Genomic DNA, 13,804 nt, shown 5'->3' on the forward strand with positions numbered 1-13,804 from the left:
ATGACGGTGCAAGGGAGGATTCTTCATAAAATCTATGAAATTATGGACAACCCTGATCATCCTTTTCATGAGACTATGAGCAAAACTGCCTTCAGTCAGAGGCTTCTTCAGATTCACTGTAATACAGACTGCTACAAGAGCGGTTTCCTGCCAACAGCCTTCACTACCCACAATAACTGAATTAAAATGAGTTCCAACATTTCATTTACCTTTGAAATCAAAGTATCTGAGAGTTTGATTAATCGTTGAGTATACAAATTTATTTATAAAATGATTTCCAATAAACAATATGTCATTGCATTTCAAGCATTAAAAATGTTAATTTTCTGATTTAAAAAAAATTGAATTGTTTATTTACATCTTTTAATATTGTATAATAAAAGGCTCAAGTTGTCAAAAGAAAAATCTGCCATTTTATATTTGATTAATCATCAGAACAATTGATTACTAAACTCTTCTACAGATACTAAAACAAAAAAAACATCTGTGTTTGTATTAATAAAGCAGCAGGAACTTTCTGCTCTTTGATTCAGCATCCAGTGAGTTTTCCCCGTCTGGTCCAGTAACACCCGGAGTGACACACAAAGTGATCCGTCGGCATTTCAGACCCGACTTGGACTTGGACTCGCCCCACCGTTTGCTGCTGCGGCGGCTTTAAAGGCAGGAGCTGAAACACCACAGAAACCTCAGAGCCTTCCTTCTCCGTTCTGCTACGGCTCCCTGGACGGTGACACGACCGACCCGACCGGATCCCGATCCGACCCGACCGATCCACATGCTCGTCGCCCTTTATTCACCCTGATTCTCAAAAGTTGTAAATTGACAATTAACTGCTTAAAAAAAAAACAACTAAGGTTAAAAGGGTTAAATCAATATGAAAACCAAGATATTTCTCTAGTATGGACCCGAGTTGTTCTGATCCAGAAAAGAACCAGAACCTGATCCAGATGAGACTCTCCTAGGTCTTCTGGCATTTTTTTATTTTTAATCACAAACATCTGTCTCTATAATTTCAGCAAACTTCTGAGATTTTCTTCTCTTAAATTTTAATCTTAAATTTGCTCATTTATGCCTTTATAATCATGAAATATTATAGTTTTCTTGCACATTTTCAACTTTCTGGCACCAGAATTTTCAAGTTTTTCTTGCAAAGATGTGAAATGAATGTTTAATCTACTAATTTCTCCATAATGACCCTAATCCTGACCTGCAGAGAGATATCATCGTGCATGGGGGTAAAGCCTCGTCTGCATGCACAACGTAAACAAGTCGACATTTAAAGGCTGCATCATGACAACACCGTTTTCCTTTGTTTATCCAGAACAATAATGTTCATGAATGTTTGGAAATGTTGAGCTGCTGCTTCGTTTAAGGGGTTTCACTGCATGTTTATGGATTTCTGGAGGAGCCTGAGGGTTTTATTCCTCTGTGAAACAGAAACAAAGAGCTGAACATCTGAGTGGAACCGACCCGTCCCACCAGATGATTCCTGAAAACAGCCAAAGGCAGAACCAGAGAGCCCGCTTCCTGTTTCTTTAACCGAGCGAATAGAGGGACAATCTGATGAGCTCTGAGGAACCCGACTGCTGGGAACGGCTAAATATTTAACGCTGCTCCTCTGTGGCCTGAAACCAACACGAGCTCCACCGACGCCCAGCGGGGCGGTTCTGCAGAGAACGGGCCTCGGTCGGGACTCAAATCCTGCAGGACGATCCGGCTCTGGTGTCAGCGCAGGCGAAGACGGCAGCGGCGTTTATCCACGCTTCATAAAACGATAAATGTTCTCATGTTTGTGCATCTTCGCTCCGTTTCCAACCTGCTAAATGATTCAGGAGGAGAAATCAGAGACGGAGCCTGAATCAGGTCCGTTTGCTCCAGAACCGGCCGCCATGGCGCTCCGATCCGCCGGTCGGGTGATTCCCCAGATGCGTTCGGCTCAGATCACACAAGTAATCAATTAAATCGATCACTTAATGATTAATCGGATAAATAAAACGTCACATTCTGCAGATCTTTTGAGTCTTTTTGTGCAAGAAAACATTAAAAACGTAAAGAAACAAATTCCTTTTATTAAGCAACAGAAAAATACATTTATTGAATAAAATGTAATAATATAGCATTGATTTAGTCGACACCTTATTTACAACTAAGGAAGCATCTGCAGTTAAAAAAATGCTTCAATCGACAACAAAGCTCAGCTCTTACTTTGATTTAACTCAGTGCTGATGTAGTTTTATAGAAAGTGATTAAATGATTAATAATTGGACGAAAGAGTTGCGCAATACTTTTTTTTTTTACAGAATTTAAACTGGTGAAGCTGTTTTTTTAATTACAGCTCTGTCTATGTTGTTCTTTCAGCAACGGTCCTATTTTTGAGTCTGTATTCAAGTCAAGTTAATTAATCAGTTACTAAATTAGTTGAAGATTATCTCAATAATCGATTATTCACAATTAATTATTTGAGTGCTGGCTAAATTATCAGTTTTCACCCAAACACTGGGCACCTGACTGAAGGATAAAAATGATGATGAATGAATGGAAAAATATCTGGTTTAAATAATAACAGAGTCAAATGGCCTCTTGATGACAACTAAATGTATTTATATTAATCAGAATCTGTTTCACTTTTTTAGACTCCAAATGAGAAACGTTTTGAAATCCATGTCAGAAAAGTTCCTGAATTTAGACTAAAACTGACCAAGAAGTGTTGGAAAGAGAGAAGACAGAAACCCCGACAACAACAAGTTGTCGGTTTGATTCTGGTGCAACATCACAGCTCAGAGGTTTGGTCAGCTGAACTGCGGCTCCGCAGCAGAAGAGGCTTAACAGGCCGTTTCACCAACACGCCCTGAATGGAGTAGAACCCGTCTGGGTGTGGCCGTCCGAGCAGAAAACCATCCGACTGGGTCTGAGCTGCAGAACAGCAACGCTGCTCCATAAAGACAATATCAAACCACCTCCAATCCTTTCTGCTTTACTTTGAGTAAAAACACAGAAATAAGGAGAAATGATCTCCGTTTCAAGCAGGTTGTACTGGGCTGGCCGTTGAACATCACACCTCAGATGAGCTTGTTGTGCTTCACGCCGCTGTGATGCTTGGCAAGCGCTGAGTGACGAAGCTAACCGCTGGAAGAGAGGCGGCAGGAGGAAGAGAAGAAGACGGACAGAGAACAGGTTTGTCCGGTTTGGTGCTGTTCAGGCGCTTCATCCCGTTACTGTCGGGATAATTACTGCTTAAGACGGAGTAATGACACAGATCATTACAACTAAATATCACCACTGCAACTCGCATAATGGAGTCAGACTGGCTGGACTGAACCTCAACAATCAGCTGGTTTTTCTTCATGATCAAACATTTCACCAACCGTAACACGACTCAGACAAAAAGACTCTCGTCTTGCGTCGTTTTTCCTCCTGATAGTAGGTTTGGTCTGATTTGGGACAAAATTTTAAATATTTGCTCCATCTCCATCAGATCTCTTTCTCTCTTCTCTGAATCAAACCAACCAAACCCTTTGAGCAACCAGTTCCCCTCCTGGCCTATGGGGGCGCTGCACCAAGAACCACTGAAGAAAACGACAAAAACCTCAGAAGACACTGACCAAAATTCCTTCTTCACAAAATGGAGGTGTCAGATTTTAGTAATTGAAGGATTTCTCTTCAGTCTTTGACTTTAGTCAAGTTGCCATTTCTCACGTTAGCGCTAAGCTAACGCGTTTGTTTTGGTTGCATTTACCCAGAATGCCCTGCAATGTAGTCCACTTCCTGCTTCTGGAGCGGTCTCCGGTCCGCTTGGCGTTCACATTCAAACCGAACCAGAGTTCACTGAAACCAGACAGAGGTTTGAAGGTGGAAGGAGTTAGCTTAGCATTTGCTCCTCAAATGAACTGGACTTTGACTAGGCAAACGGACTTTAGTCGGATTAAAGCAGATAAAACAGGGCTGAAGGGAATTATAGTATATTAATGAAAAAGTTCTAGTTCCACCAGCAGATTATTTCACGCAGAACAAAAACATGTTAGAGAAGAACTTGTACTTTTTTTATCTGTATTAAGGAATTTAAACAAGCTGTTGCTGAAGTTACTTTCAAGTTAGTTTTTGTATTCTTTCTAGTGCAATAAATTTGCACTAAAATCTAGATTAAAATACTTGGAAAGATTTTGTGTTTTTGCAGTGAATTCCTACAGTGAAACTGCTAAAGGTGCAATCGTGTAATTCTCCCCCCTGAAGTCACCCGTTAGCAGAGAATAAAAAGATCAACTGCGGAAGTGGAAAGTGAAGTTGTTGCATCAACATAAATTCATGAACGCGTCATATAATCAGCGCTGTGATCTCTGGACTGAACTCTGCAGCTCAGACCCGCTCGCTTCGTTTCTGCTCCTGCTGGCGTCAGGCATCAATAAAAGGCTTTTTTAAAAACACGCAGCGTGATTGCGCTGAACAGGCCGACCTCATGCTAAAGCCGAATCCATCTCACACTTTCAGTCGATGTTTGCAGCTTAAAATATCATGAAAATATTAATGCATGAAGTCGTGGATCAGTTTTTCACACCGCTGCGTCTGTTTTTAACTTCTCGTGTAAACGAGCAGATATGCATGAAAACAAAAGCTGCGTTCAAAATATTTCACTCAGCGCTTGCAGGCAACAAGCCGCTTCTCATTTCTGGAAAAGTGAAGTTTGCAAAGCATTTTGGTGATTTAAATATAAATAGATGTTAAAACTGAGGTAGAAGTTAAACAATGCTGGAGTTTGTTTTGCAGCGACGCTTCCCCCTCAACTTCTCTCCTGCTGATTTCAACAATGAGGTTTATTTGGACAGTTAGTTCTGCAATTCTGCGCTAAAACCTAAATTACACAAACGGTGCATAAATACATCCTCTCACGTCGAAGCAGCACCTTACAAACCGCCCTCACAGGGTGCTGAGCAACGTGTTAGGAGTGTGGGAAGGTCTATGTATAAGCTCTGAGGTGAGACACCGAGCAGAGGTTTGGTGCTGAGCTCTGCTGCTCTCAGTCAGCTGCAGGACGACAGCGGAGCTACGAACAGCCGATTCCAAAAATAAAGAGCCCTGCAGAGCTGAGAGGCTCAGAATAGAGGCTGCAGATAGAAACGCCGAGCGCTTTCTGCAGCCATGGAGACGGACGAGAGATGCTGAGCCATCTCCACAGACAAGATGCATCACTACGCTGCAAAATACTGAAGTTAGAAATCACAGTGCTGCTGCCGCAGGAACGGTTGTTAGTGTGAAACATCTGTTGGTAATCCAGTAAAAAAGGGTTTATTTACCACAGACTGCAGCACAAAAACAGGATGTGGATCAGAAGCATTTCATTAGATACAACCAACGATTAGTTGAGTAACTGATTAATCTACTATTCTGATGATTAATCAATAAGTATAGACTATTATAGCAATTAATCCATCTAATATTCTGATAATCAAAACATCTATTATCCATTTCGGCAAATGATTAATCTATCGACTGACGATTAATCAATAAGTGTATCAACTACTCTGCCGATTAGTCGATTGATCAAATTTTTTTAACTGGTGGATTTTGCAGATGTTTCACTTGGACTCTGAAGCCTTTCTGCTCAATATTAGCACAAAAATAAAAATGCAAACAATTCTGTTTATTTCTGTGGAATTTGATTCTGTTCTTGACGACATCACTGCGTTGTAGGTCTGATCTGATGACTGTTTTGGATTAACTGGTAAATAATTGATAGAAAGCGGTGCTTCATAGCAGGTTTTATTTTATTTACAGAAATTGAACCAGATGAAGCTAAAGCTGCAACTTGAGGAGTTCCAAGTAAAAAATCTCTACAAGATTTTTTTGTATCTTAAAGGCAAAATGTTTATATTTTTGTAAAGTTTTGGTTTTATTACTGCTCTGAATATGTTGCTCTTTTAGCAAATTTTCTTTAGAGAGTCTATATTCCAGTTAATGATTCATCAGTCACTAAATCGGTTGATTAATCGTTTCGTAATGATTAATTGCTTCAGCCCTTGGTACAAGCTTCTCAGTTTATTTCTCTGCATTAAAATAAAAAAGCTGCACACCTGGTTTCACTTTAAACCCAATCAAGCCGCCTCCTCTGCCGACACGCCCAACCAAACATCCGTTTGTGTCGCTGCTTTCCAAACTCTTCCCCAGGATTCAAGCAGGACGATTCGACCAGAACGAGTTCAACATACTTTACTCAATGAATGAACAAAAACAGAAATAAAACCGTAGTGGAAGCCAACGCTGGCTGCCGACCAGCAGGAAATTCTTGGTCTGTAGGAAATGCCGCTCGCTAATCCTGAGTGAACAATCAGATCGGCAGCTGATGCTCTGCAAACCGAGCTTGGAGTTTTGCAGCTTTTACGGGACCCAGACCCAATCTGAGCTCTGCTAGTGGTTCTCCTGCTGCCGTGCAGAACCAGGCCACCCCACCCCCAGTTTCAGCCCGGACCCCCCCTCCCCCCCGCCGCCTCCGGCCCTGCAGCCCACCAAAGGAATGTTTCCTCTGAGCGAAGCCAGGGGCAGAACAGAGACACAAAAGCAGGGGGAGAGGAGCGACATTCCTGCCTCCGTCGGACCGGACTGGACCGGGGCGTTGTTCAGGCCAGCAGAACCCGGATCGGTCCGGAGGGCTTTCCCACAGCTGACCTGGAATCAGCTGGGGCCGCCGGCGCCTCCAGCAGGGCAGATGTTTCTGCAGGGAGCCTTCGCAAACGCCCCACAGGAAAAAGGAAAACAACGTTTTCCTGAAAAGCTGCTTGTAAACGAGAAGCAGGAGAAACTTACTGGGATTATTCATCCCAGTAACAAACACTCAGGAACTCATCTGACATTTTGTTAGAGCAAAAACTACAAAACTGAACCAAATTTCTCTTCTACCGCTCATCATAACCGTCATTCTGTTGCTGAATATTCAGAAAATCACCTCCAATTCTGCTGACTCCATTTTTTACCATTTTCTAAAAGATTTAGCAGCTAAACTACAAAAATTAAACAGATTAAGAGAAAATAACCTGGTTATATTACAAAAACAAAATCTCAAAGTGGTTTTGTCCAGTTTCCTGTGAAAATATTTTAATACATTTAAATTATTAAGACCAACTTCTAATAAGACAGAGGAGTTTGTTTCAGTCAATAATTCCTTAATCTTGATGAAAATGTTCTTACTATACAGGCAGATTATTTTACTTAGGGAAAAAATGTCTTAGTGAGTTAATCTGCCAGCGAAACCAGAACTTTAAAACTATTTAAGAATAATCCACTTAAATTAAGCTGCAACATCCTGATTAAAATGTTTTTTTTAGTTTTTTCTTAATTTAGTTATAAAACTATATTTGCAGTAGAAACTCAACCAAAACAGTTGGTAAAATTTGGTGCTTTTGTAGTAACAATGTTTGGAATTGAAATATTTTGACTGAAATCAGGCAGGAAAAATGTTGAAACATGAATTTAACAGTTTTGCTTCCTCTGACATTTAGAGAAGAAGCTGGACCTTTTATTCACAGCCTGTTGCTTAATGCACAGGAAGTAGATCTGGGGGTGTGTGAACATGCAGTTACAATGATCCGTGCAGCTGCTTCACCTTCAGGATTACACAGCAAAGGTGTGCCGCTCACACTTTAAAAGCTCTCTCATCTTTCTGCCACGCCCAATCTGTTGCATCATTGCTCACTATTAATTCGCATGGAGGCGACCTCACCGGGCCACAGGCGCCTGCTGCAGCGGGCGGCGGCGTGAGGAACGGCCGGGTCCGTTTGGGAGCGACGGACGGGGGAAAGCTCGCCACAGTGGGCGGCAAAAAGAACAAACAAACATTGTGTCTCGCTGCCCACCTCGTAAACAATGCATCAAAAATGAGAGCGTGGAGGTCGGCGCGGCGGAGAGGAGGGGGAGGCAGGAAGCTGCTTCAGCTAACAGGATGGAGACGCTCGCCTTCCCAGAGCTCCCAGTTACGGCTGGAGAACCTGAAGTTTGGGATCCTGGAGCTCCATGGAAGTGTTGGAACCAACGCTTCATTAATATTAATGAACTATTTACCAAAATAAACTCCAATATGTTGCTGAAAGGTTACTTGCAAGTTAGTAAATTTGAAATGAGACAAAACTAAGATATTTGCACAAGTAATTAGACCAAAAATACTTTGTGGTATTTTGTATTTTTGCAGTGTGTTTGGGTTTGCATGCACAAATAGCCTCTTTTGTAATAAAATCCAGAGTGTTTTGCAGCAGGAAGTGTAGATGATGGACCCGGTAGCGCGGCCCTCTGACCCCGCTGGACCAGAAACGACTCCAGGCGATCAGAAAGTACAAGCTAACATTTGGAAACATTTCTATCTCCCAGGGTTGGTAACAAATGTTTACAAAGCGCAAACAGAGGTCAGAACATTGTTAGCTTATCTCTTCTCTCACTGCAGATGATAATCTGTCACTTTTTAATTCATTCACAGACGGTGGAGTCAGATTTAAAGACGTTCTCTGAGATAAAGTAGTAACTGTTGAATTATTTTCTGCAGATTTTCAGAAACTTTCCTGCAAATTCCTTTCTTTTTCTTGCTTTATATGCAAATAATGTTTTATTCAAGATTATCTTTGGGAAATAATCGCCTCATTCAGCAGGGTTTCTGAGTCTCTCTCCTGATGGAGCAGACTATGAGACACAGAAAGTTCACACTTTACTGAGACATTTTGCACTGACTGGTCGTGATTTAGTCACCTAAAACACTCAGATTGGCCAGACGGAGGAAAACACTGAAACAAAGGAGAAAATTCTCCAGACGGACAATTTTCTCCCATTTCACAGGAAAGTTTATCAAATTACAGTAAGGCTGAAACGATTAATCGTTTCAACCATGATTAATCGATTATTGAAATAACCACCAGCTAATTCAGTAATAGATTAATCATTAACTGGAGTATACAATCACAAAAAGACAATTTGCTGATGAAACTCAGAGCTGTAATCAGGTTTGTAAATGTTCTAAAAATTTATCTCCTACTAAGAATCTTCTGCTTTCAGATTATTAATCGATTAATCAAAAAGATGAACACTTTATTGATGTGAAGTCCAGCAGAAAAGGCTGAGCTTTTCACATGTTGATGTCAGAAGGATTTTTTAACTACAGATGCATTGTTTGCTAGAAACAATAAAATGTTTACTTAAGGCAGCGCTTCTCAACTCCAGTCCTCAGACTCCCTGCTCTGCATGTTTTAGATGTGCCTCTATTCCAGAACAGCTGATTCAAATGATTGCATGACAATCAAGTGCTGCAGAAACCTGTTAATCACCTACAGATTCCAGCCAGGTGTGTAGCAGAAGGGAAACACCTAAAACATGCAGGGCGGGGGGGCGTGAGGACCGGAATTGAGAAACGCTGACTTAAAGAACACTGCGTTTGCATTTTAGGCAAAATTTTTTTGCCTTATTTAAAAATTATTTTATTTTGTTAATTTGCTTTTTTATTCATTTCTAGTTTCTAAAAAAAGTTTTAAATGAAAAATCTGCAGAATGTTCCACTTTTTCTATCCGATTAATCATCAGAATAAACGATTAATCGATTACTAAATTATGGTTAGTTGCAGCCCTGAATTATTAGGACATTTTTTTAACAACTGGAGCTGTAATTCGGGCCTCCTTCATGAGAATCACCTGGAGCCCAACCGTCAGAATCAGAACCAGTGTCCGGAAAACCCGGCGGTGGCATCGCGCCGTAATACAACATGTTTCAGCTTGTGGCAGCTCTTCAAGCAGCGATGGCAGAGGAGAGGAACAAAAAAAACAAAAACGGCTTAATGACATGTTTGTCAGGAGGGGGAGCTTCGCCTGTAATAAAGTGCAGCTAAGCGGACCCGGCTGGGCTCGGTTCTGCAGCTCCAGGCTGCTGGGAAACGTTGCTCAGGGAAACCTGAAAGTTGACAACTTGAGTTTGACCTTTTTGTGCAGGAAACAAAAAAAATGTTCCCACACTCATGTTCACTTTGCTCCTCAGTATTCACACACCCTTCCCACAGTCAAATTCAAGAACTTTGAGTATTTTCAAGGGAAGGTTTCAAACTTTTCCAGGAAGACCATCAATAAGTCACTGAGCTGTTATTAATAGTAAATATTATTCACATTCAAACAGTCCAAACAAATTATGTTAAAGTAAATGATCTTCCTGTCCAAATGAAATCCTAAAACTCAATATGCAAAGAAAGTTACAAAAAACAGCAAAACAAAAACCAACTAACATGTTCATGTTTCTGGCTTTTAGCAAATGGAAATAATTTTGTTGATTCTAACCGAATTAATCAGTTTAATCTGATTTGACTTCAAACAGAATAAAAGATTTAAAAAAACATCTGTGTGTTTTTATTTGACGTATGCAAATATCTGGTTTCAACTGTAAATATTTTACAAATTTAAGCCTTTATTAAAACATTAGATTGCACTTTACTACAAAGCTGTGCAGTCTGGACATCAAGCACCTTCCAAACCTTGAAAACACCTGATGGAAATTCAAGCACCTGTATGAACCCTGAGACTTTCCCTCCTTTTCCCCTGAGCGTTAAACCCTGCGAGGAATTTGCTCTCGGTTTGAACCGCGAGCCTCGCTCTGTTAATCATTTCTAAGGTGAGTTTTTCCTTTCTGAAGACTAAATGAGTCTGTGCACAAACAACGCCCACCCAGTCCAGCACAGGACGGGAATGTGTGGCAGCTAAGGTGAAAAAAGAAAAACGCACGTGAAGATGCTTGGCATGCCGTCACACCACCCAACAAGCATGCAGCCTATTTAAACAATGCATTGGGAACACTCCCTTCTGAACAGTAGAGTAAAATTAAGTTTTAATGAGTTTAAGGTATGAGAACACAGAGGGAAAACCAGCTCAGAAATGGTTCAATGTTCCTTCATTCTTCTGTCGTTGGAATGAAATGAGCGGTTAAACCAGAAGTCGCCATGTCAGAAAACACGACTTTACGCCCAGCAGCCACAGCAGCTCTGCTTCAGAAGAAAAACATTTCAGCCCAGTTTCAGATCCCAAAGTCTCCAAACCGAAGCGACCAAATCCCAGCAGCTTTCCAGGTGTTCTGCGCCTCGATGGAGGGCTGTTTCACACCTTATTTAAGAATGTGGGCCGATTAAATCCACCTCAGTTCAAAATCAGACAATATGCTTGTTAAGAAGTAATTAAACTCAGTTTGTGAGCCGTGAAACTTTTCATTCTGTTCTGATTCAATCGTCTGGAATCATCCAGTCAATGCTTTAAGTTTTGACTGGAACTGATCCAAAATGGTCTAGATCACCAACAAACATTCAAATATGGCTGCATCTAACAATTTTATTAGTAACAGATTATTCTGCTGATTATTTTGACAATTGACTAAAAGAATTGGTAGAATATTAGAAAAGCATTAAAAGATCCAAATAAACCAATAATTTACTTTCTTTTTAATAAAATAAGCATTTTATTGGCAAAACCACAGCATTTCTTTAGTGAACACTTGATTATTTGTATCAAAGGCTGCATCTGCAGCTAAAAATATACTGTAAATAACTTAACAGCAAAAGGAGACTTTTTTACATAATTTGGACCAAGTGAAAACTAAAGAAGTTATGGGTTGACAGACAACTGTTTCTTTCTTAATCCTATTTGAAAAATTTATCATTTTTGTGCAGTTTTTGTTGCTTACTTTCTGCCGTGTGTGTTATTCTTTCAGTAAAAGGCCTTTTTAGAGCCAGTCTATAATTAACTCAATCGTTTGAATCATTCTTTAGAAGGAATGTCTCACAGATTTTAAAAAATGTTTGTTGTACACAATCTAAACGGGTTTAGCATAACACTTTTTGAAGCTTCAGCAACAAAAAGTTTTACGGATCAAAACTATGATAAATAAAAATCTACCATGAGTTGAAGCAGCGGTATGAAGCCAATTAAACGCTTAGAAACTGAGATTTACGTTTCATAAAGAGAATAAAACTTACATTTTGGGGTCTAAAATGGTCCAGATTGGTTTTACCAGATTAAAGTAATTCAGAATGAGAACTGGTGAAATGGTGCATTTGGCGGGTTCGGCTTGATTCTACCAACTGGTATCAGTCGGATCCTCCAGAAACTCGACGAACAGCAGAACCAGGCTGGAGCCAGCGGAACCGGCCGCCCTCCACACAAACCCCGCCTGATGTGCCATCATCAGGCCGAACAGCTCCGCACAATCTCAGCTTCGGTTTCTACCAACAATCCGGGTCAGTTCCCGCTCGGAGAAACGCAAGAAGAAGAGCAACAAAGATGGAAATTGGGTTTTCTAAAAGAGTGAAAGCGGGTTTAAATCTCACAGAACTAGGCTTTCACCGAGGCCCGTGTTCGGTCTCTGACCCCCACACGTCCATTTTCTTTCAGCTGGGCCTTACCTTCCGCTGCTGCTTCTCCCAGGCCGGGTCCAGCAGCAGGTCCCGGTCCCAGTCGTTCTCCTGCTCCATGTAGGTCTGCACTCCGCCGGAAGACTGGTTGTTGGCAGCGTGATAATCTACCATGTCAGCACAGGAAACCTCAGTGCGCCGCGGAGATACTGTCACAGGTTCGAAAAATAAAAAACAAAAACCCGGCGAAGGGGGGAGAGAAAAAGCCCAAATCAAAGAGGTGAGGGAGGATAACCGAAGAAACGATCCGTGTTCGTCCAGCAGTGAGAGGGTCTCTAATGTAATCAGTCTCCGGTGTGTGCAGTCAGAAGATCCCGCTGCTGCTGCTGCTGCTGCTGCTGCTGCTGAGAAGAAAAGCTCTCAGTGAAACGGTGTGGCTGCTGGGAGGAGGAGGAGGAGGAACCGGCCGCTCCTTCTGCCTCAACTTACGCCGCCATTACCGTTGGAGCACTTCCGGTTATGCCCTTCAAAGTAAAGCTCAACCAGCTGCCACCGAAATCACTAAAGAAGAGCCGTTTGGAAAAAGAGAAAGAACCGGTTTGCACTATAAAGTAGGTATTTTTCATGTAGCTTAACAAATTCTGGTTATTTTTCTTCAAAATCGCTGAATTTTCCCATTTTCCCATTCAAATGCTCGGAAGCGCAGCCGGTGAGGCAGCAGTGAGCTGATCAATCCCTCACCTGGGATTGATCAACCTCTCCCTAATTGCACTGGCTGCCACACGATGAGACCATATGCCCCTCCTGTCTGAACGTCGCCAATAAAATGGCTAAAAAACATTTAATGTATGAAATGATTTTCCATAATTTAGCTTATGTATATAATTGTGCAGTGTTTTTTTGTCACCAACTGTTTGTGTAACGTGTTTCCTGTGCTGAAGAGAGATCAGAAACCAGAGAACAGATTCGAGGAGAGGCAGGCAGTTCTCTTGCCTCATGGCAGGGGGCGCTCGTGATCCCAGACATTGTGACTCCATAACTGCAGAGTAAGAGACAGTAACGGCGAGCTAGCCAAGGAGCTAGCCATACAGTAAAGTAAAGTGCAGCGATATATTTATAGTTTTCTCCTCTTACCTCAGCGATCACTTATTAATAATCGCAAAATAAACATTAGGCCTAAAACCAAACTACTACAACAAATTGAATGTTCTGCTCTTTGTGTGGGAAATATTTCTGTGGTTTTTTTTGTTTGTTTGTTTGTTTTGTGGCGTTGTTGTCAGTTGCTATGGCAACGAGTCTACGCGTAGCTGCGCAGATACAGAGTGAGAAAGACGTGGTTTTGAGTTGTACTTTAACGATTTTTCCCTGTGCTGTGAAGTACAGCACGAAATTAATAATGTCTACATGTCCAAGTTTGATTGAGTTAACGGAATTATTCTACGGCAGCGCGGCTATGGATG

General features: G+C 41.4%; 1 protein-coding gene across 4 annotated transcripts in view; it reads right to left on the reverse strand.

Annotated features, from left to right (window-relative positions):
• actn4 (actinin, alpha 4) overlaps nt 1–12,787 on the reverse strand; it is a 60,571-nt gene extending 47,784 nt beyond the window's left edge. For 2 of the 4 annotated variants that reach the window (XM_044120027.1, XM_044120026.1), the window contains exon 1: nt 12,396–12,774. In XM_044120027.1, the coding sequence (XP_043975962.1) occupies nt 12,396–12,518 (123 nt within the window). In that variant the 5' untranslated portion in view covers nt 12,519–12,774. Of the gene's footprint in view, nt 1–12,395 lie in introns of all 4 variants that reach the window. The other 2 variants (XM_044120029.1, XM_044120028.1) reach the window with 2 other exon arrangements.
• Nucleotides 12,788–13,804: the final 1,017 nt, after the last annotated feature.

Source organism: Gambusia affinis, linkage group LG06 (genome assembly GCF_019740435.1).
Source record: "Gambusia affinis linkage group LG06, SWU_Gaff_1.0, whole genome shotgun sequence".
NCBI classification, from domain to species: domain Eukaryota; kingdom Metazoa; phylum Chordata; class Actinopteri; order Cyprinodontiformes; family Poeciliidae; genus Gambusia; species Gambusia affinis.